Raw genomic sequence first — 22,851 nt, forward strand, 5'->3', positions numbered from 1 at the left:
ATGTGTGTATGTGTATATTTCCATGTATGTATTCCTCTCACAAATATGATTATATATATACAGTCCAACTCTAGTCAAAGCTATGGTTTTTTCCAGTAGTCATGTATGGATGTGAGAGTCTGACTATAAAGAAAGCTGAGCATCAAAGAATTGATGCTTTTGAACTGTGGTATTGGAGAAGACTCTTGAGAGTGCCTTGGACTGCAAGGAGATCCAACCAGTCCATCGAAGAACTGACTGATTTGAGAAGACCCTGATGCTGGGAAAGATTGAAGGTATGAGGAGAAGCGGAGGACAGAGGATGAGATGGTTGGATGGCATCATCAACTTGATGGACATGAGTTTTGAGTAAACTCTGGGAGTTGGTGATGGACAGGGAGGCTCGGCAAGCTGCTGTCTGTGGGGTCGCAAAAAGTCAGACATGACTGAGCAACTGAACTGAACAGTCCAACTCAGTGACTAAACAACAGCAACATATGTATATGTATATATATGCATGCACATCTATCTGTCTATCCATTCATCTAATAAAATATGACTTTGAGGACTTCCTGGTGGCCCAGTGACTAAGACCCTGCACTCCCAATGCAGGGGTTGCCAAGGTTCAATCCCTGGTCGGGGAACTGGATCCCACATGCCAAAACTAAGATCCCTCATGAGCAATGAAGACCTGGTGCAGTCAAATAAATAAACAAACAAACAAATAAAATTTAAAAAACAAACAAAAAAATCATGGCTTTGTCATTGTAAAAAATGAGCCTATCCCAGAATATGCTCCATGTTGCAGGGGGTCATGGCACACTGAACAGCTGGTTCTACAATACTGAGAGAGGCACAGACATTACATCCTAGACAAGGGCTTCTCAACCTCAGTACTCCTGACATCTGTGGCTAGACGATGATTCTCTCTTGGGGGTGGTGGGCTGTCCTTGCATTGAGGGTGCTGAGTAGCACCTCTGCCTTTACCCACAGGTGCCCCAGCAGCCTCCCCCACGGTCATGACAAGCAAAAACCATCTCCAGACACCGACGAATGGCCCCTAGTGGGCAACGTTGCCCCAGCTGAGAACCATTGTCTGTAGCGTCTGCTGACACGTACAGGCTGAAGAACCAGAGACATCACAAACCTCTGTGCACCCCGCAGCATCTCACGTCCCTTTCTTGGGACATGTTATAAGGTTCTACAGGACATGGACACAAAGATCAGCCCGGGAGAAGCTCCCTAGAACATATTTCCAGGCACAAATCTCCGAAGAATTCCTTTAATCTGATGTGACCCAGAGTCTGAACAACCAAGTACCCACCCCCTCCCCCCACCCCCACCAACACACACACACATACTCAGAAACAAACCCAGCCTAGACACACTTCTCTTTCCTTCCAGCTCCTGCAGGAGCCCCTTGCTGCTCTGACAACAATGAGGACCTTGCGGTTTGGAAAAAGAAATTACTTTGTCATACTGATTCATAACGCTGTCAGCAACCCACATGGAAATTTAACTTCCCTCCAAAACTCATGTCTTTTTCTTTTTTCATAACCCATTGGTTAATATGTTTGAAGGACTTTAAAAAAAAAAAAAACAATACAATATTGTAAAGTAATTAACCTCCAATTAAAATAAATAAATTTATATTTAAAAAATCTCCTAAACTCTGATGCCTTAATTTCTTGTATTCTTCTGTTCTTCCAACATCATCCAGATACAGCTAGCCCTTCATACTGGAGCTTCTTGTTTTGAGCCTTGGGGATAATTATCAGTAACGAATAGAGACACAGGGTCCACTGGGCCCCCTACAGTGCACCCGGAGGTGGTGGCTGTGAATGTGGTGAGAGTCACACCCCACGTTGGCTGGGCCAGCAGGGCCCTTTCCGGCAGTCAGGGGTCTCTCATCTGAGGATGCCCAGGCCTGCCTGTGCATAACCTCTGAGATCCCAGTAGACATGGGAAGATCTTTACGGAGAATAGACATGAATTTGAGCAAACTCCAGGAGATAGTGGAGGACAGAGCAACCTGGCGTGCTGGAGTCCATAGGGTTGCAAAGAGTCAGACACGACTGAGAGGCTGAATGACAACAATTCTGGAAGATTCTAACAGGACAAAAGAGTACATGAAATTAAGACATCAGAGTTTGGGAGACTCATCAGGACTGGACGTACAGTTGTGACATGTTCATACAATGGATTCTTACATAGGAGGGAAAAGAAAAAATAGACTCACATGTAAAGGTATGATTATATCTCAAACATACAATGCTGAATGAAAATGTCTGGTCATGAAAGCACAGATTATATAATTTTATGCAGATGAAAATTCAATAACAACAGGGAAGGGAGATGATAGATAGATATGTGGGTGTTCAGTTGCTCAGTCATGTCCGACTCTTTGTGACCCCATGGACTGCAGCCTGCCAGGTTCCTCTGTCCATGGGACTCTCTAAGAAAGAATACTGGAGTGTGTTGCCATTTCTTCCCCCAGGGGATCTTTCCGACCCAGGGATCAAACCTGCATGTCTTGCATTGGCAGGTGGATTATTTACCGCTGCGCCATCTGGGAAGACCCTTTTTCTCCTATAGATAGCTTTCAATGGTTTTACGTGTTTGCATCTCCCACTGGACCAAGATCCACAACAAGATGAAGTTTTCTTCACTAATATTTGCTTAGAGACTTAGAATAGGCTATGCCGTACAGAAAACTATTGGAGGAATTAATTCATTGATTAAATATATCATGATTTCTAGGAGTTTATCAGCTGAATGTCAGAGAAAGTGTGTTATTTATGGTTTGCTTTCTAGAACACTTCGGTGATTTTGTTGATAACATTGGAAATGACTGAATCATCATGATAACCCCCTAGAATGGCTGGGGGAGGTTTCCAAGGGATTCTGAGGCTTTAGAGATAATCCTCTGATGAAGAGGGATGACCCTAAAGATGTTTATGTCTTCAGATTCCAGCTGTTGTTAGGATGGAGCTCTCAAGATGAGTTTGAGAAAGTGTTACAGCTTCCATTGAAGACCTCCTGGGCATGTTCCAGGGATAGGATTCAAGTTTGAACTGCTCTTAGCATGTTGCAAGATCCATGTACACACTGGCATTAGTTGAGGGCTCTCTGGGCCTCTGGGACATGGGACTAATGATTTTCTGTGTGAAAACTGAACAATCCAAGTCAGTGTATGTCACCTCCTTCAGTTCCTCTGCATCAGGGTCCTGCATAAAAGGGAATGACGAGTGAGGGTGTGCAAACACTTAGGGGAATGATGGGGGAAATGAGACTGCATTCAGAGGTTGTACCAAAGAGAACCTACCTCCCGATTCACCCTTCTGCCCACCTCAGGCTGGCTGTTCATTATAACAGCATCTGTGGGTGATAGAAGTCATTAAGACACTTGGTGGGGGGGGGGCACTTCTGGATTCTCACTTTATCCATACAACACCAGTGGACAGAGAGAGACAGTGGATGTCTGAGATGACTCATCCTCCCCACAGTGTCGCTCAGTCGTGTCCAACTCTTTTCGACCCCACGGACTGCAGCACGCCAGGCTTCCCTGTCCACCACCAACTCCTGGAGTTTACCCAAACTCATGTCCATTGAGTTGGTGATGCCATCCAACCATCTCATCTCCCGAATGCAGAGTCCGAGATTTTACCTCTTTGAAGTTCAAACGCCCACCGCATTGATAGCTCACCCCCCAATCTTTTAAAATATTTTTTGATGTGAACCATTTTTAAAGTCTTTGTTGAATTTGTTACAATTTTGCTTCTGTTTTGTGCTTTGGTTTTTTGGCCACCACGGGGCAGGTGGGACCTTAGGTCCCCGACCAGGGATCGAACCTGAAACCACTGCACTGCAAGGTGAATTTGTAACCACTGGACCACCAGGGAAGTTCCAACAACTGCCTATCTCTATCTCACTGGTTCTCTCCCCTGATTTCTCCCTTATGTCGATCCCTTCTCTAAATATTACTGGCTGCACTGGACCAGTGGAGAAGTATGCAACGACCTGTAAGCTGAGAGGAGGGGCAAGGGCATTGATGTTCCCTCTTGAAAGCTCTATCCTGGGACTTCCCTGGTGGTCCAGTGGTTAAGAATCTGCCTCTCGGGGGAGGAGCCAAGATGGCAGAGGAGTAGGACGGGGAGAACACTTTCTCCCGCACAAATTCATCAAAAGAGCATTTAAACGTCGAGTAAATTCCACAAAACAACTTCTGAATGCCGGCAGAGGACATCAGGCACCCAGAAAAGCAACCCAACTCTTCGAAAGGAGGTAGGAAAAAATATTAAAAACAAAAAAAAAGAGACAAAAGAGGGAGGGACGGAGTTCCGTCCCAGGAAGGGAGTCTTAAAAAGAGAGAAGTTTCCAAACACCAGGAAACCTTCTCACTGCTGAATCTGTGCCGAGCTTTGGAAGCACAGAGGGCAACATAACAGGGAGAAAAAATAAATAAACAATTAAAACTCGCAGATTGCGAGCCCTACGGTAACTCCCCCAGCGGAGAAGCAGCGCAGACGCCTGCATCCGCCATTAGCAAGCCGGGGCTGGGCAGGGAGGCGCGGCGCAGGCTGCATCACTGAGAGTAAAAATCTGGCCTGAATACCCTGAGCGCTATCTGAGCAAAATAATTTGGGCTAGCAAACCAGACTGTGGGATATCTACCACGCGAAAAGCCAGCCCTAACCTAAGACCGCCAGGCCCGCCCACGGAACAAAGGACTGAACAGAGATAGCCGGCTGCAGATCTTCCCCCTCCGGTGACAGGCAGCCAGAGCTGGAAGGGGGCAATCGCAGCCCCAGAGAGACATTATCTATAAAACTGTCAGCAGGCTTCTTTGCTAACTAAAACTTCTTGGGGGTCTGGACGGTCAACATCTGCCTGAGAAGGTGCGCCGGTTTTACACCCAGATAACCGAGTGGCGGGGAGGTTATAAGTCGCAGCATTGGCGCTCGCCAAACACCTCATCACCTGAGCTGCTCGGACCTGGGAAGAGCACAAAACGCAGGCCCAACTGAGTCTGCGCCTCTGAGGACTACCCGAGTGCCTGAACCTGAGCGGCTTGGACCTGGGAGGTGCATGCAGCCCAGGCCAGCCTCGTATTGTTCCCGGTGGAACAACCTAGAGTCCAAGCAGTGTGGACAGGGAGGCTACACGCGCCGTGAGCGGGGGCATACCCAGGGTGGCTGAGGCACTGCGAGCCCACGCCAGTGTTATTTGTTTGCAGCATCCCTCCCTCCCTCCCCACAGCGCGACTGAACAAGTAAGCCTAAAAAAAAAAAAAAAAAAGTGTCCTCCACCGTGCCCTTTGTGTCAGGGCGGAAACCAGATACTGAAGAGACTAGCAAACAGAAGAAGATATAACAGAGGGAAACGCCTTGGAAGCTACAGGCAATAGATCAAAACCCTGTGGTTACTACGGACTACATAGGAAGGGGCCTATAGATCTTGAGAAATATAAATCTGACCAAGGAACTAGCCAAAAATGAACTGAACCCACAACACCCACACACACACACACAAAAAAAGTCCTAGATATATTTTTATTATTTTTACGATCATTCTTTCTTTCTTTTTTTTTTTAATTAAAAAAAATTTCTAAGTCCTCTATTGTTCCTTTAATTTTCACTTTTATAACCTATTACTTTGCAAAAAAAAAAAAAAAAAAAGACCCTATTTTTTTCTTCTTCAGCAAACTTCATATGTATATATTTTATAATTTTTTGACCTTGGTTTTTTTTTTGTTTGTTTTTTTTGTTTTTGTTTTTGTTCTTTTCTTCTTTTCTTTAACATTATATTTTTGAAATTCCAAACTCTACTCTAGATTTTTAATTTTCGCTTTTTGGTATATGTTATCAATTTTGTACCTATAGTTTTTTTTAATATAATTTCTGTGACTTTTTTTTTCTTCTTCTCTGTTTCTTTCTCTTCTTCTTTTATATAACATTGTATATCTGAAATTCCAAACTTTACTCTAGATTTTTAATTTATGCTTTTTGGTATTTGATATCAATTTTGTACCTGTATTTTCTTTATAATTTTTGTGACATTGTTCGTATTTGTTTGTTTGTTTTCTCTCTTTATTTTTCTTCTTCTTTTTTTTTTTTTTTAACATTGTATTTTTGAAATTCCAAACTCTACTCTAGATTTTTAATTTTTGCTTTCTGGTATTAGTTATCAATTTTGTACCTGTACTTTCTTTATAATTTTCGCGACCTTGTTTATTTTTGTTTGTTCGTTTTTTCTCTCTTTCTTTTCCTTCTTTTCTTTAACATCGTATTTTTGAAATTCCAAACTCTACTCTAGATTTTTAATTTTTGCTTTCTGGTATTAGTTATCAATTTCGTACCTGTACTTTCTTTATAATTTTCGCGACCTTGTTTGTTTTTGTTTGTTCGTTTTTTCTCTCTTTCTTTTCCTTCTTCTTTTCTTTAACATCGTATTTTTGAAATTCCAAACTCTACTCTAGATTTTTAATTTTTGCTTTCTGGTATTAGTTATCAATTTTGTACCTGTACTTTCTTTATAATTTTCGCGACCTTGTTTGTTTTTGTTTGTTCATTTCTTCTCTCTTTCTTTTCCTTCTTCTTTTCTTTAACATCGTATTTTTGAAATTCCAAACTCTACTCTAGATTTTTAATTTTTGCTTTTATGTATTTGTTACCAATTTTGTACCTTTAAGGACCCAATCTTCAGGACCCATTTTTCACTAGGGAGTGAGATTACTGGCTTGACTGCTCTCTCTCCCTTTGGACTCTCCTTTTTCTCCACCAGGTCGCCTGTGTCTCCTCCCTAACCCCTCTCTACTCTACCCAACTCTGTGAATTTCTGTGTGTTCCAGACGGTGGAGAACACTTAGGGAACTGATTACTGGCTGGATCTGTCTCCCTCCTTTTCATTCCCCCCTTTTATCCTTCTGGCCACCTCTGTTACTTCCTCCTTCTTCTCTTCTCTGTATAACCCCGTGAACATCTCTGAGTGGTCCAGTTGTGGAGTGCACATAAGGAAGTGACTACTGGCTAGCCCACTCTCTCCACTATTGATTCACCTCATCTCATTTGGGTCACCTCTAACTCCCTCCTCCCTCTTCTCTTCTCCATGTAACCCTGTGAACCTCTCTGAGTGACCCTCACTGTAGAGAAACTTTTCATCTTTAATGTAGATGTTTTATCAATGGTGCTGTATAGAAGGAGAAGTTTTGAAACTACTGTAAAAATAAGACCGATAACCGGAAGCAGGAGACTTAAGTCCAAACCCTGACTCCAGGGAACTCCTGACTCCAAGGAACATTAATTGACAGGAGCTCATCAAATGCCTCCATACCGACACTGAAACCAAGCACCACACAAGGGCCAATAAGTTCCAGGGCAAGACATACCAAGCAAATTCTCCAGCAACAAAGGAACACAGCCCTGAGCTTCAAGATACAGGCTGCCCAAAGTCACCCCAAAACTATAGACATCTCATAACTCATTACTGGACATTTCATTGCACTCCAGAGAGAAGAAATACAGCTCCACCCACCAGAACACCGACACAAGCTTCCCTAACCAGGAAACCTTGACAAGCTACCTGTACAAACCCACACACAGTGAGGAAACGCCACAATAAAGAACTCCACAAACTGCCAGAATACAGAAAGGACACCCCAAACTCAGCAACTTAAACAAGATGAAGAGACAGAGGAATACTCAGCAGATAAAGGAACAGGATAAATGCCCACCAAACCAAACAAAAGAGGAAGAGATAGGGAATCTACCTGATAAAGAATTCCGAATAATGATAGTGAAATTGATCCAAAATCTTGAAACTAAAATGGAATCACAGATAAAAAGCCTGGAGACAAGGATTGAGAAGATGCAAGAAAGGTTTAACAAGGATCTAGAAGAAATAAAAAAGTCAATATATAATGAATAATGCAATAAGTGAAATTAAAAACACTCTGGAGGCAACAAATAGTAGAATAACAGAGGCAGAAGACAGGATTAGTGAATTAGAAGGTAGAATGGTAGAAATAAATGAATCAGAGAGGATAAAAGAAAAACGAATTAAAAGAAATGAGGACAATCTCAGAGACCTCCAGGACAATATTAAATGCTACAACATTCAAATCATAGGGGTTCCAGAAGAAGAAGACAAAAAGAAAGACCATGAGAAAATACTTGAGGAGATAATAGTGGAAAACTTCCCTAAAATGGGGAAGGAAATAATCACCCAAGTACAAGAAACCCAGAGAGTCCCAAACAGGAAAAACCCAAGGAGAAACACCCCAAGACACATATTAATCAAATTAACAAAGATCAAACACAAAGAACAAATATTAAAAGCAGCAAGGGAAAAACAACAAATAACACACAAGGGAATTCCCATAAGGATAACAGCTGATCTTTCAATAGAAACTCTTCAAGCCAGGAGGGAATGGCAAGACATACTTAAAATGATGAAAGAAAATAACCTACAGCCCAGATTATTGTACCCAGCAAGGATCTCATTCAAGTATGAAGGAGAAATCTGAAGCTTTTCAGACAAGCAAAAGCTGAGAGAATTCTGCACCACCAAACCAGCTCTCCAACAAATACTAAAGGATATTCTCTAGACAGGAAACACAAAAACGGTGTATAAACTCAAACCCAAAACAATAAAGTAAATGGCAACGGGATCATACTTATCAGTAATTACCTTAAACGTAAATGGGTTGAATGCCCCAACCAAAAGACAAAGACTGGCTGAATGGATACAAAAACAAGACCCCTACATATGTTGTCTACAAGAGACCCACCTCAAAACAGGGGACACATACAGACTGAAAGTGAAGGGCTGGAAAAAGATTTTCCATGCAAATAGGGACCAAAAGAAAGCAGGAGTAGCAATACTCATATCAGATAAAATAGACTTTAAAACAAAGGCTGTGAAAAGAGACAAAGAAGGTCACTACATAATGATCAAAGGATCAATCCAAGAAGAAGATATAACAATTATAAATATATATGCACCCAACACGGGAGCACCACAGTACGTAAGACAAATACTAACAAGTATGAAAGGAGAAATTAACAATAACACAATAATAGTGGGAGACTTTAATACCCCACTTACACCTATGGATAGATCAACTAAACAGAAAATTAACAAGGAAACACAAACTTTAAACGATACAATGGGCCAGTTAGACCTAATTGATATCTATAGGACATTTCATCCCAAAACAATGAATTTCACCTTTTTCTCAAGCGCACATGGAACCTTCTCCAGGATAGATCACATCCTGGGCCATAAATCTAGCCTTGGTAAATTCAAAAAAATAGAAATCATTCCAAGCATTTTTTCTGACCACAATGCAGTAAGATTAGATCTCAATTACAGGAGAAAAACTATTAAAAATTCCAACATATGGAGGCTGAACAACACACTGCTGAATAACCAACAAATCACAGAAGAAATCAAAAAAGAAATCAAAATTTGCATAGAAACGAATGAAAATGAAAACACAACAACCCAAAACCTGTGGGACACGGTAAAAGCAGTCCTAAGGGGAAAGTTCATAGCAATACAGGCACACCTCAAGAAACAAGAAAAAAGTCAAATAAATAACCTAACTCTACACCTAAAGCAACTAGAAAAGGAAGAAATGAAGAACCCCAGGGTTAGTAGAAGGAAAGAAATCTTAAAAATTAGAGCAGAAATAAATGCAAAAGAAACAAAAGAGACCATAGCAAAAATCAACAAAACCAAAAGCTGGTTCTTTGAAAGGATAAATAAAATTGACAAACCATTAGCCAGGCTCATCAAGAAACAAACAGAGAAAAATCAAATCAACAAAATTAGAAACGAAAATGGAGAGATCACAACAGACAACACAGAAATACAAAGGATCATAAGAGACTACTATCAACAATTATATGCCAATAAAATGGACAACGTGGAAGAAATGGACAAATTCTTAGAAAAGTACAACTTTCCAAAACTAAACCAGGAAGAAATAGAAAATCTTAACAGACCCATCACAAGCATGGAAATTGAAACTGTAATAAAAAATCTTCCAGCAAACAAAAGCCCAGGTCCAGACGGCTTCACAGCTGAATTCTACCAAAAATTTAGAGAAGAGCTAACACCTATCCTGCTCAAACTCTTCCAGAAAATTGCAGAGGAAGGTAAACTTCCAAAGTCATTCTATGAGGCCACCATCACCCTAATACCAAAACCTGACAAAGATCCCACAAAAAAAGAAAACTACAGGCCAGTATCACTGATGAACATAGATGCAAAAATCCTTAACAAAATTCTAGCAATCAGAATCCAACAACACATTAAAAAGATCATACACCATGACCAAGTGGGCTTTATCCCAGGGATGCAAGGATTCTTCAATATCCGCAAATCAATCAATGTAATACACCACATTAACAAATTGAAAACTAAAAACCATATGATTATCTCAATAGATGCAGAGAAAGCCTTTGACAAAATTCAACATCCATTTATGATAAAAACTCTCCAGAAAGCAGGAATAGAAGGAACATACCTCAACATAATAAAAGCTATATATGACAAACCCACAGCAAACATTATCCTCAATGGTGAAAAATTGAAAGCATATTTCCTCTAAAGTCAGGAACAAGACAAGGGTGCCCACTTTCACCATTACTATTCAACATAGTTTTGGAAGTTTTGGCCACAGCAATCAGAGCAGAAAAAGAAATAAAAGGAATCCAAATTGGAAAAGAAGAAGTAAAACTCTCACTATTTGCAGATGACATGATCCTCTACATAGAAAACCCTAAACATTCCACCAGAAAATTACTAGAACTAATCAATGACTATAGTAAAGTTGCAGGATATAAAATCAACACACAGAAATCCCTTGCATTCCTATACACTAATAATGAGAAAACTGAAAGAGAAATTAAGGAAACAATTCCATTCACCATTGCAATGGAAAGAATAAAATACTTAGGAATATATCTACCTAAAGAAACTAAAGACCTATATATAGAAAACTATAAAACACTGGTGAAAGAAATCAAAGAGGTCACTAATAGATGGAGAAATATACCATGTTCATGGATTGGAAGAATCAATATAGTGAAAATGAGTATACTACCCAAAGCAATTTATAGATTCAACGCAATCCCTATCAAGCTACCAACAGTGTTCTTCACAGAGCTAGAACAAATAATTTCACAAATTGTATGGAAATACAAAAAACCTCGAATAGCCAAAGCGATCTTGAGAAAGAAGAATGGAACTGGAGGAATCAACCTACCTGACTTCAGGCTCTACTACAAAGCCACAGTTATCAAGACAGTATGGTACTGGCACAAAGACAGAAATATTGATCAATGGAATAAAATAGAAAGCCCAGAGATAAATCCACTCACATATGGACACCTTATCTTTGACAAAGGAGGCAAGAATATACAATGGGTTAAAGACAATCTCTTTAACAAGTGGTGCTGGGAAATCTGGTCAACCACTTGTAAAAGAATGAAACTGGACCACTTTCTAACACCATACACAAAAATAAACTCAAAATGGATTAAAGATCTAAACATAAGACCAGAAACTATAAAACTCCTAGAGGAGAACATAGGCAAAACACTCTCCGACATACATCACAGCAGGATCCTCTATGACCCACCTCCCAGAATATTGGAAATAAAAGCAAAAATAAGCAAATGGGACCTAATTAACCTTAAAAGCTTCTGCACATCACAGGAAACTATCAGCAAGGTGAAAAGACAGCCTTCAGAATGGGAGAAAATAATAGCAAGTGAAGCAACTGACAAACAACTAATCTCAAAAATATACAAGCAACTCCTACAGCTCAACTCCAGAAAAATAAATGACCCAATCAAAAATGGGTCAAAGAACTAAATAGACATTTCTCCAAAGAAGACATACAGATGGCTAACAAACACATGAAAAGATGCTCAACATCACTCATTATCAGAGAAATGCAAATCAAAACCACTATGAGGTACCATTTCACGCCAGTCAGAATGGCTGCGATCCAAAAGTCTACAAATAATAAATGCTGGAGAGGGTGTGGAGAAAAGGGAACCCTCTTACACTGTTGGTGGGAATGCAAACTAGTACAGCCACTATGGAGAACAGTCTGGAGATTCCTTCAAAAACTGGAAAAAGAACTGCCTTATGATCCAGCAATCCCACTGCTGGGCATACACACTGAGGAAACCAGAAGGGAAAGAGACACGTGTACCCCAATGTTCATCGCAGCACTGTTTTTAATAGCCAAGACATGGAAGAAACCTAGATGTCCATCAGCAGATGAATGGATAAGAAAGCTGTGGTACATATACACAATGGAGTATTACTCAGCCATTAAAAAGAATACATTTGAAGCAGTTCTAATGAGGTGGATGAAACTGGAGCCTATTATACAGAGTGAAGTAAGCCAGAAGGAAAACATAAATACAGTATACTAACGCATATATATGGTATTTAGAAAGATGGTAACAATAACCCGGTGTATGAGACAGCAAAAGAGACACTGATGTATGCAACAGTCTTATGGACTCTGTGGGAGAGGAAGAGGGTGGGAAGATTTGGGAGAATGGCAATGAAAAATGTAGAATATCATGTAGGAAACGAGTTGCCAGTCCAGGTTCGATGCACGATGCTGGATGCTTGGGGCTGGTGCACTGGGACGGCCCAGAGGGATGGTATGGGGAGGGAGGAGGGAGGAGGGTTCGGGATGGGGAACACATGTATACCTGTGGCAGATTCATTTTGATATTTGGCAAAACGAATACAATTATGTAAAGTTTAAAAATAAAATAAAATTAGAAAAAAAAAAAAAAGCAGAGACAAAAAAAAAAAAAGAAAGATAAACAATTAAAAAAAAAAAAAAGAATCTGCCTCTCAAGGCAGGGGATGCAGGTTTGATCCCTGGTCCAGGAACTAAGATCCTACATGCCTTGGAACAGTTAAGCTTATGCACCAAACTAGAGAGCCCAAGTGCCAGAATGAAAGATTCCGTGTGATGCAGCCAAGTTCCCTGGTGCTGCAATGAAGACCCTATGCAGCCAAATAAAAAAGGAAGGAAGAAAGGAAGGAAGGAAGGGAGGAGAGAAAGACAGCTCTGTGTCTGTGGCTCTTGCCTTGAGCACATACCTGTACACTGTCTTCTCCCTTCCCCACTTTGCCCAGATGCACTGGCCTCTCTTCCTGAGACTTACCCTTTGCATCAGGGCACCAGTGATGGACGAGGAAGGAGATAAAGCTGACAAGGAATACGAAGGCCACGGAGGGTCCAACCAGAGCATGCAGGTGCCTGGGGTTACCTGGAGGAAGACGTGAATCCATTACAAAACAAACCATAGCAGCTCTTCTTTACTGTTTGCCGGGTAAATGAATGCAGTATCTCTACCTTCACAATACCCTTGAGTCAAACAAATTAAATTATCCAGTGGAAGAAAAAAGCGAAATAAAGATCAAAGTAAGGGCAGTTGTCTTATGTCACATGCCCAGGAAACGACAAGACAGTTGAGCCCAGGGCTGCAGAACGCAGCTTGGCTGTGGTCTCATGAGCTATATTTAGGCTGATGCTCTGCGGGTGAGGGAGAGAGAAAAGACCAACCCCTCTGCCAGCTATTGCCGGACATACTTTGTTGTCCATCCCCCGACCAACAAAACCAGTCCTTTCAGAAATTAGGAGGAAAGTTGATTGGGAGGTTGTGCTGTTTCCCACCTTTGAGTCCAAGATCTGAACTCACTCAAAAGAATACTGGCAGCCTTCCTCGATGGTCCAGCAGTTAAGAATACACCTGCCGACGCAGGGGACATGGGTTCCATCCCTGGGCCAGGAAGATTCCACGTGTCCCAGAGCGACTAAGCCTGTACTGAACTACTGAAGCCTGTGTGCTGCAACTACAGAAAGCCCACGCACAGCAACAGAGACCCAGAGCAGCCAAAAATAAATAAAGACATAAAATAACAAAAAAGAACATTGGCATTCACCTTCCAGAATCTATCTGCATCTACACATACAATTGGAATTGGGGTTAAGTAAAGGTTTTGGGGTGGGGAAATGGACAGGGGGAAGTTTTGTACCATGTATACAGCACTTTCTTTGATCCAGGACCTGTGCTGTGTGGGGTGGCGGTGTGGGGAGTAATGTTTTCACCTTTTTGATTTGATCCCATCCTCATAGACAGCCTCAAAGGGAAGAGGTTCAATCTGGCTCTATTGTGGATAAAATAGAGGGTCAAAGAGGTAATCTTACCAAAGTAGACTAATGATGGTTTGAACCCAAGTATGTTTGGCATTCTAGTGTTTTATAAGACGGGCTTCCCAGGTGGCTCAGTGGTAAAGAACCTGCCTGCCAGTGCAGGAGACATGGGTTCAATCCCTGAGTGGGGAAGATCCTTTGGAATAGGAAATGGCAACCCACTCCAGTATTCTTGCCTGGAGAATCCAATGGACAGAGGAGTCTGGTGGGCTATAGTCCATGGGGTCGCAGAGTCGGACACAACTGAGTGACTAAACCACCACCACAAGCTGCTAAGACTCCAGGCTTCCAATGCAGGGGGCGCAGATTTGATCCTTGGTCAGGGAAACTAAGATCCAACATGGAGCAGCCGATTTTTTAAAAAAAGGTTTAAAATAGGGAGATTATCCTAGATTATTTGGATGATCCCAGAGTAAACATGAAGTTCTTATAAGAAAAGAGAGAGGGAGAAGAAGAGAGTTGGAGAGAGATGTGATGAAAGAAAGTGGGTCAGAGTGAGGCACTGGCAGGTAGACACGACCAACCACTGTAGCTGTGAAGTTGGATGACGCGACCATGAGATGTAGGGAAATGTAAGAAGCTTCTAGAAGCTGGAACAGGCAATGGATTCTTCCCCAGAACCTCCAGAAGGAATGCAATCCTCCTGTCATCTTGATTTTAGCCCAGTGTCACCCATTCATTTTAGAGGGCTTCCTTGGTGGCTCAGATGGTAGAGTCTGCCTGCCATGTGGGAGACCTGGGTCCAATCCCTGGTTCAGGAAGATCCCCTGGAGGACGGCGTGGCAACCCACTCCAATATTCATGGACAGAGGATCCTGGCAGGCTACAGTCCATGGGGTCACAAAGAGTCAAACACCCCTGAGCAACTAACATTTTCACTTTTATCCATTTCAGACTTCCCATTTATAGAACTGTAAATACTTTAAAACACCATGGTGTTATTATCCCCTGAGCCTGTGGAAATTTGTTGAAGCAGCATAGGAAAGAATGTCCAATGCATATTGTACATCACTTAAACGAGTACTTAATGAGTAAGAACTTAAACTGGAACAGTACTTAAATGAGTAGGTTAATGAAGGAACCCTAAACATGGATGGATTCAGTTCTTACTGTAGCTTTTGTGCTACTGGGAACTTTTGGTTTCATCCCGACAGACAAGAGCTCATTTCTTTTTATTTTTAAAGATTAAAAAATTTTTTTTGATGTGGATCATTTTTTAAAGTCTTTATTGAATTTGTTACAATATTGCTTCTGTTCTATGTTTTGCTTTTTTTGCCATGAGGCAAGTGGGATCTTAGCTTCCCAACCAGGGATCGAACTCACACCCCTGCATTGGAAGGTGGGTTCTTTTTTTGTATATACATCCAAATGTATTCATTTATTTTTAAAAATTTATTTTTGATTGTAAATAATTGCTTTACAATGTTGTGTTGGTTTCTGCCATTCATCAACATCAATCAGCTGTAGGTATGCATATATCCCTTCCCTAGTGAACCTCCCTCCCACCTCCCACATCCCACGCCATCCCACCCCTGTGGGTTGTCATGGAGACCTGGTTGAGCTCCCTGGGTTACACAGCCACGTCCCATTAGCTGTCTGTTTTACATCCGGTAATGGGTATGCTTCAGTGCTACTCTCAGTCCATCCCACCCTCTCCTGGCCCTGCCAAAGTCTGTTCTCTACGTCTGTGTCTCTATCCCCACCCTGCAAATAGGTTCCTCAGTATTGTCTTTCTAGATTCCATGTATAAGCATTGCTATATGAACTTTGTTTTTCAGAACTGATTCAAATGCCTTCCTTTTTATGGCTGAAGGAAGGTAGATTCTTAACCACTGGACCACCTGGGATGTCCCAGTGCTCATTTCTTGGCAGACAGAACTTCTCAAAGAACTGGGCCATCGCCCCCACCAGTTGCTGCCTTCTTTTCCCTTCCTGAAGCCTTCACAGTTCTCATCTCCAGTTAGCAATGCAGAGAGATTAGTCATGGCATTATTCCTGGTGGGGAGGGGTGGCGTGGGGTCAAGTTTATTCTCACCCTCCTCTCTTCTCCTCTCCTCTCTGAGGAGGAGACCTCAGCTACAGAAAATTAGAGATTAAGAGCCCTTGCTGGGGAAAAATGTATATATGTGTATAACTGAGTCACTTTGCTGTATACAGCAGAGATCAGCACAATGCTGTAAGTCAACTATACTTCAATTAAAAAAATATTGAGTCCTAACTGGACAACAGTCCACGGGGTCGCAAAGAATTGGACATGACTGAATGACTGAACTGAACTGGGCCAACTGCACACAGACCCTTTGGGGCACCCCCTTTTGATGTGGTAGAATCTGGGGATCAGACAGGGTAGATGACAAGTGCAAGAGCACAGAGCTGGAAAGGTGGCTGACTCAGCACCTGCAGGCTCAGTCACTCAGTCATGTCTGACTCTTTTTGACCCCATGGGGTGTAGCCCGCCAGGCTCCTCTGTCCATGGGATTCTCCAGGCAAGAATACCCGAGCGAGTTTGAGTAAACTCCAGGGGATAGTGAAGGACAGGGAAGCTGGCATCCTACAGTCCATGGGGTTGCAGAGTCAGACACAACTTAGCAACTGAACAATACTGGAATGGGTTGCTGTTTCCTCCTCCTGGGGATCTTCCTGACCCAGGGATCAAACCTGTGTCTCCTGCCTTGGCATGCAGGTACTTTACCGCTGAGCCACCTGGGAAGCCCAGCTGAGTCCATAATCTATTCAAGAGTTTCTCCCTCCCAGGGTTCTGCAAGCAGAGATCAGAGGAATCAGTTACTCACCGCTGTTGGAGTTTGGTTTTGTGTGTAGTGGCTGACTACTTGAAGAGTTTCCTAGAAAGAGGAACAGGAGAGAGGTGAGGGAAGGAGGCTGCCTTTTATTTCATGGAAGCTTCTTTGTCATCTAATGCTGAGGTCCTGAGAGTCTTAGCATCCCTTCTCCTAATCCCTGGGGACTTGACTGCCTCCCTGAGCTTCAAGATGCCGAGAGGTGGACTTCCCTGGTGGCCCTGGCGGGTAAGACTTGGCCTTCCAATGCAGGGGGTGTGGGTTCCATCCAAAGATCCCACATGCCTCGAGGCCAGAAAACCAAAACATTTTAAAAAAAGAATCAGGGCTTCCCTGGTGGCTCAGAGGTTAAGAATCCGCCTGCCAATACAGGAGACAGGGCTTCTATCCCTGATCCAGGAAGATCCCACATGCCTAGGAGCAACTAAGCCCATGCCCCACAACTACTGGGCCAGCGCTCCAGAGCCCGGGAGCCACAAGTACTGTGCCCATGTGCTGCAACGACCGAAACCCGCACACCCTAGAGCTTGTACTCCACAACAGGAGAAGCCGCCACAAATGAGAAACCTGTGCACTGCAGCTAGAGAGGAGCCCCCGCTCCTGAGAAAAGCCTGTGCAGCAACAAGACCCAGTACAGCAAAAAATAAATAAATACAATTTGAAAAAAACATTTAGTTTGAATCAAGAGGTTCCTCACCTGTGACAGACAGGTACAGTGGGTCGCTGGAGTCTGACCATGAGTAGGGAGAGCGAGTGAAAGAGCCATAGCACCTGTAGACCCCGCTGTGGTCTGGGGTCCCAGGACCCAGAGGGAACTCTGCCTGGAGTGCTCCGCGGGGGCCCCGCCCTCCAGCCAGCGGGCGCCCAAGGTTCACCCCCTCCCTGAGCAGATGGAACTGGTCAAAGGTGCTCTCGGAGCTGCAGACCAAGGTCACGTTCTCCCCTGACCTCACCACGGGTCCTCCCTGGGCTGAGAGAGAGGGTTTCTTGGACAGACCTGGAAGGAGAAGAGGCAGTTTCGTGAGACAGGCTTTTCCCGAATCCCATGTCCTTCACCCCTGAACTGAGAATTCACACCCGCAGTTCTTCTCAACTCTCTCTCTCTTGCTCTCACTCTCTAATTCTCCCCTATCTCTCTCCTACTTTCTCTCTCTAGGTCTCTGAAATTGCCTCCCTCCTAATTTTTTTCCTTCTTGTATTTTTTTTTTAAACACTCTGTACTTCTCCTTGGATTGGTTGATTTGATCTGTCTTCTTTAATTCTGCGGCTTTCATTCTCTATCTCGTCTCTATCTTTCAGCATTATTCATCTATCTATTCTGTTATCTGTCTATATCTCCATCCACCATTTGATCTACCCATCTTATCATCTATCTATATATCCATCCATCGTTCCACCATCTACCTTTCTATGTATGTATCTATCTACCTATTTTATCATCTATGTGTATGTTCATCCATCATTTTACCTATCTATCTATCATCTATTTCCACTTCCATGACTTCCTCAGCTTCTCTGTCTCTCTGGGTCTCTTTTGTAATCCCTATTATCCACCCCCAGATCACCATCTTTCTCAATCTTTGCACCCATCCACCTTCCCAAGTCTCTTATTTTTAGGGCTTTTCTGTCCACTCCCTTCTTTCTCATTAATTCTCTATCCCTTTTTCTTTCTATTTACCTTTATTTTTTTCATGTTTCTCCCACCGCCCCCAGTCCCTCTGGCTTATTTTCTGCGTGTGCGCACAGCAACTGTGTTTCTGCCTCTGCTTTTTGATGACTCTGTTTTCTCTCTGATTCCATGTCTCTGTGGGCTTTGACCTCCATAATCTTACAATGTTTAGTGTGACCTTGCACGTGCGCCTGAGTATACAGCATGAGAACCCATGAAACACACAACATACAGGAGCTGGCGTTTGGCTCTGTCACCAGGGACCTTGGTGTCCTGGGGCACAGTGTGGCTCAACCACCTGGAACGAAGCCATATCTGAGTGAACACAGTATCTGTGCATCACCCAGGGCATGAGGACACAGGGCTCCTGGAGAAACAGCCTGAGCAAGATCAACCTGGTCATGAAGTCCTGGGTAGATACATGGTGTATCCTTGGGTTCTTTGAGTAGAGAAGAGAGTGTAGAGTTGAAATGGAAACAAGGCTCCTAAACTGTTTCTGGTCTCTGCTACCTGCCTTTCTGTCTGTGTCTCTCACTTCATTCTTTATCTCCATCTCTATCTCTGAGTTCCTCTGTCTCTGCCCCTGCACCTGTCTTTTCTGTTATAACAGGTGGTCTGTACTTGTTTCTCCTCTTTCTTTGTCTCTTGGATGCAACTCTCACCAAGTCAGTTTCTCCCCATGAAAAGCACCCCTCTCTCATCTCCCACACCACCACCTGGGGCTTCCACGTCCTGGTACATCCAGTCTGTATGCCAGCCCTTGACATTCTCACCTGTGATCACCGTGTCCAGAGGGTCACTGAGGGGCTGACCACTCAGAGTGGGAGAGATTGAAAGCACAGAAACGTCTGCAGGAAAACCTCTTCATCTCAAGGTCACCTGCTTACCAACCTTAGTTCCACATGCGGTTTCATTTCCCTGGAATGGGACGTAGCAATCGTAGATTTGGGATTTTAGGATGCGGGCATCACGGGGCACCATGATTCTGCCCACTGTGGGACCCAATTTCCTCTATTAAATAGGTTTTTATCTAGAATGCCTGGAGAACTTCCTGTCGTTCTGACTGGACCCTGACTCAAACTCCCACTGGGATCCGGGAGACCGGGACAACGGGTGCCCTCTCTGGACAAGAGCTCTCTGACCTGTGACCACAATCTCCAGGGGGTCACTGGGTGCTGACCACACAGTGGGGAGGTGACTGTAGTGACCATGACATCTGTAGGTTCCTGCATGTGCTTCGGTCACAGGGCCCATGAGGAAGTTCTTCCAGAATATGATGCCCTGGAGCTCAGGGACATTGGTTCTGTCATCCTTGTGCAGCCTGAACCTGTCAAATCCGAGAGGGGACTGACACCGGAGAGTCACATGCTGTCCTTGAGGAACTACGGGGCTTGGCCAGGCTGACAGGGAGGGCTTGTCATGACCACCTGGGGGAGAAGAATGCACGGTTTACAGTAGAAAATGGGGAACCCCTTCCCCTCGATGGACTCAGAGGACCCTCCCTCTTCCCACATCTCTAAGGCTCCTTTTCAAACCAGGGGAACCCGTGCTCCATGGAGATTCCCACACCACAGGGGCATAGCACACCCTACATGAAAAACATCTGCTGAGAATTTTGAGTGTGTGTGTATGCTCAGTCATGTCTGACTCTTGTGACCCCATGGACTGTAGCCCTCCAGGCTCCTCTGTCCATGGGGATCTCCAGACAAGAATACTGTAGTGGGTTGCCATTTCCTTCTCCAGGGGATCTTCCAACCCCAGGATTGAACCCACATCTCCTGCAGCCCCTGCATTGCAGGCATGTTCTACACCACTGAGATACCTGGGAAGCCTGAGAATTTTGGGCAAGTGTTGACTAACAGACTCTTCCTGGATGTTGATAATGTAAAATTTGTTTTATAAAACAAGACGGAATAGACACCCAATGGAAGAACAACCTGTGTGAGTGAAATGATGTCAGCTCACATGAGAAACACAGGACATGATGGAGCCTGTGGTAGAACCTTCTGGAATCTCAGGGGGCAGGGCATAGGTTCTCCCCTTATTCTGAATGGAGGCCAGCAGCAGCAGTTCTCTGCAATGCCTATCCATGGAACTGCTGGAGAGTTTGAGTCATCACCTTGTCCTCCAAGGGTCTGTGGTCCCTGGCCCTGCTGCCTTCCCTCAGTCTACAGATAACACCAGTCCCTCGCAGTCACCCCCGCTCTGAGCATCACAGTCTCCTGTAGGTGCCCATAGAGCCTGGCTCAGCAGAGGGAAGAGTGTCTGGGGGAGGGTCTCTGGGCCAGAACTGGGGGCTAGACTTCCCTGAAAATGTTAGTCAACCAGTCACGTCTGACTCTTTGTGACCCCATGGGCTATAGCCCACCAGACTCCTGTATCCATGGAATAGTCCAGGCAAGAATACTGGAGTGGCTTGCCATTTCCTTCTCCAGGGGATCTTCCCAACCAAGGGATCAAACCCAGGTCTCCCTCACTGCAGGCAGACTCTTTACCATCAAAGCCACCTTGGGCTCCCATTTTCTACTTCCAAAAGACCACCCTCATATGGTTATGACTTCCCATGGTTGACCCATCACCCTACCTTCTGCGCCATCTCCCCTCCTATTACAAGAGAGTCTTACTTGAGGAGGATGGCAACCACGGTTTGGGGGAAAGACTCACCTTCTTGTGCCCAGATGCTCTGGATCAAGAAGAAACCTGGAAGAGAGACTCATGATGGACGATCCATCTCATGTCAGACCTGGCTTCCTACTCCCCTGGCCTGGTGTGTGGGCCTCGTTGGCAAGGATGTTGCTCGGCCTTGATGAACCCAACCATCAAGGTCCACTTGGCCCCTGTGGAGGCAGGGCTCTCTGTTAAGGTGGACCCAACCCTCCTGGTCAATATTTGCACCAGGCTTTAATCCCTTCCAGGACTCACCAAGACATGCCAGGCTGACGATGGCAGACAGCATGGCGCTGCTCCTACTGAGCAGCAGGCAGCAGCTTTGCAGACCTGAAGAGTACACAGGATGTTATGATGACGCCCCAACTAACGTCGTGTGCAAGCTGACCACGGGACAGAAAGGTGACTCACACAGGCTCTTCTTACCTTAAAAAAAGCAGTGTGTGGGGGCCCGGCTGAGGGAGGAATTGGGCTTCCTGGAAAATTTTAAGGCCAGTGCTGTCTCTTCAGATTGTTTAACAAACTTGAACCACAACCTCTGGCCCAACCCACCTTTGGCTACATTTTCAAGTTTACCAAAAATGTATGCTGCAATATCTAATCTGCTATGACTTTGAGGCACTGAATTATTTTCTGTTTTCATTCTTGATATGATTTTCATAGAATTTCTTATTTCATTCCTATATTAAAAATTTTCCCAGCATTATATTTTATCTTTAATGTTCAACCATCTCTATGACATCCACAGTAAAAATGTCTTTACTTAAAATGCTAATTTCATGATTTTTAAAAATTTATGGATTTTCCTATATTGTATTTTCTTTTCCCTGTATGTATGCACTGCCAAGTTCCTGGAACATGTAACAATTTTTAAAAATTTATGAATTGTTGGCTTACAATATTATATTAGTTACAGGTGTATTACATAGTGATTCAGCATTTTCAGAGATTACACACATTACAAAATATTATACAATATTGACTATATTCCCTGTGCCAGACATTATAGCCCTGTGACTTAATTATTCTATAAATGGTTGTTGGTATTTCTTAATCCAGTCTACATACTTTGCTGCCCCTCACACCCACCCCATTCCCCTCTCCCCTCTGGTAACCACTAGTTTCTCCTTTGAATCTGTGAGCCTGATTCTCTTTTGTTATATATGCTCATTTATTTTTATTTTCTTAGTACTTATTATTGTTTATCTGGCTGCATCAGATCTGAGTTGTGGAATGTGGTATCCTTTTAGTTGTAGCTTGTGGGATCTAGTTCTCTGACCAGGGATTGAACCTGGACCCCCTGCATTGCAAACCCAGAGTCTTAGTCACTTAGTCACAATCAAGGAAATCACTATTTTGATTTTTAGATTCTACATAGAAGTGAAAATATACAGCATTTCTCTTTCCCTGTCTGACTTTTTTCACTAAGCATAATGACCTCCAAGTCAATCCATGTTCTCAACAGTCAGGATTTTGTT

At 43.5% G+C, this 22,851-nt stretch overlaps 1 protein-coding gene across 1 annotated transcript; it reads right to left on the reverse strand.

The window, feature by feature from the left end:
• Positions 1 to 1,335: 1,335 nt before the first annotated feature.
• LOC139177221 (killer cell immunoglobulin-like receptor 2DL5A) lies at positions 1,336 to 22,420 on the reverse strand. The gene is made up of 8 exons (XM_070771779.1): positions 21,629 to 22,420; positions 21,371 to 21,406; positions 19,849 to 20,133; positions 17,735 to 18,034; positions 17,032 to 17,082; positions 13,188 to 13,292; positions 3,305 to 3,357; positions 1,336 to 3,206 (listed from the first exon to the last, which is right to left on the reverse strand). The coding sequence occupies exons 1-8, from the start codon at positions 21,660 to 21,662 to the stop codon at positions 3,060 to 3,062; spliced, it is 1,011 nt and encodes a 336-aa protein (XP_070627880.1). The 5' UTR covers positions 21,663 to 22,420; the 3' UTR covers positions 1,336 to 3,059.
• Positions 22,421 to 22,851: the final 431 nt, after the last annotated feature.

This window comes from Bos indicus, chromosome 18, assembly GCF_029378745.1.
Source record: "Bos indicus isolate NIAB-ARS_2022 breed Sahiwal x Tharparkar chromosome 18, NIAB-ARS_B.indTharparkar_mat_pri_1.0, whole genome shotgun sequence".
Taxonomy (NCBI): domain Eukaryota; kingdom Metazoa; phylum Chordata; class Mammalia; order Artiodactyla; family Bovidae; genus Bos; species Bos indicus.

What these genes read in the sequence shown, in the direction of transcription:
- LOC139177221 (XM_070771779.1), bottom strand. Translation starts at nt 21,662, where the DNA reads ATGCTGTCTGCCATCGTCAGCCTGGCATGTCTTG. An exon ending in GAGCATCTGGGCACAAGAAG is followed by an intron (nt 20,134 to 21,370) that starts GTGAGTCTTTCC and finishes CTTCTCCCCCAG; the next exon opens with GTGGTCATGACAAGCCCTCC. An exon ending in AAAACCAAACTCCAACAGCG is followed by an intron (nt 13,293 to 17,031) that starts GTGAGTAACTGA and finishes GTCTTCCTCCAG; the next exon opens with GTAACCCCAGGCACCTGCAT.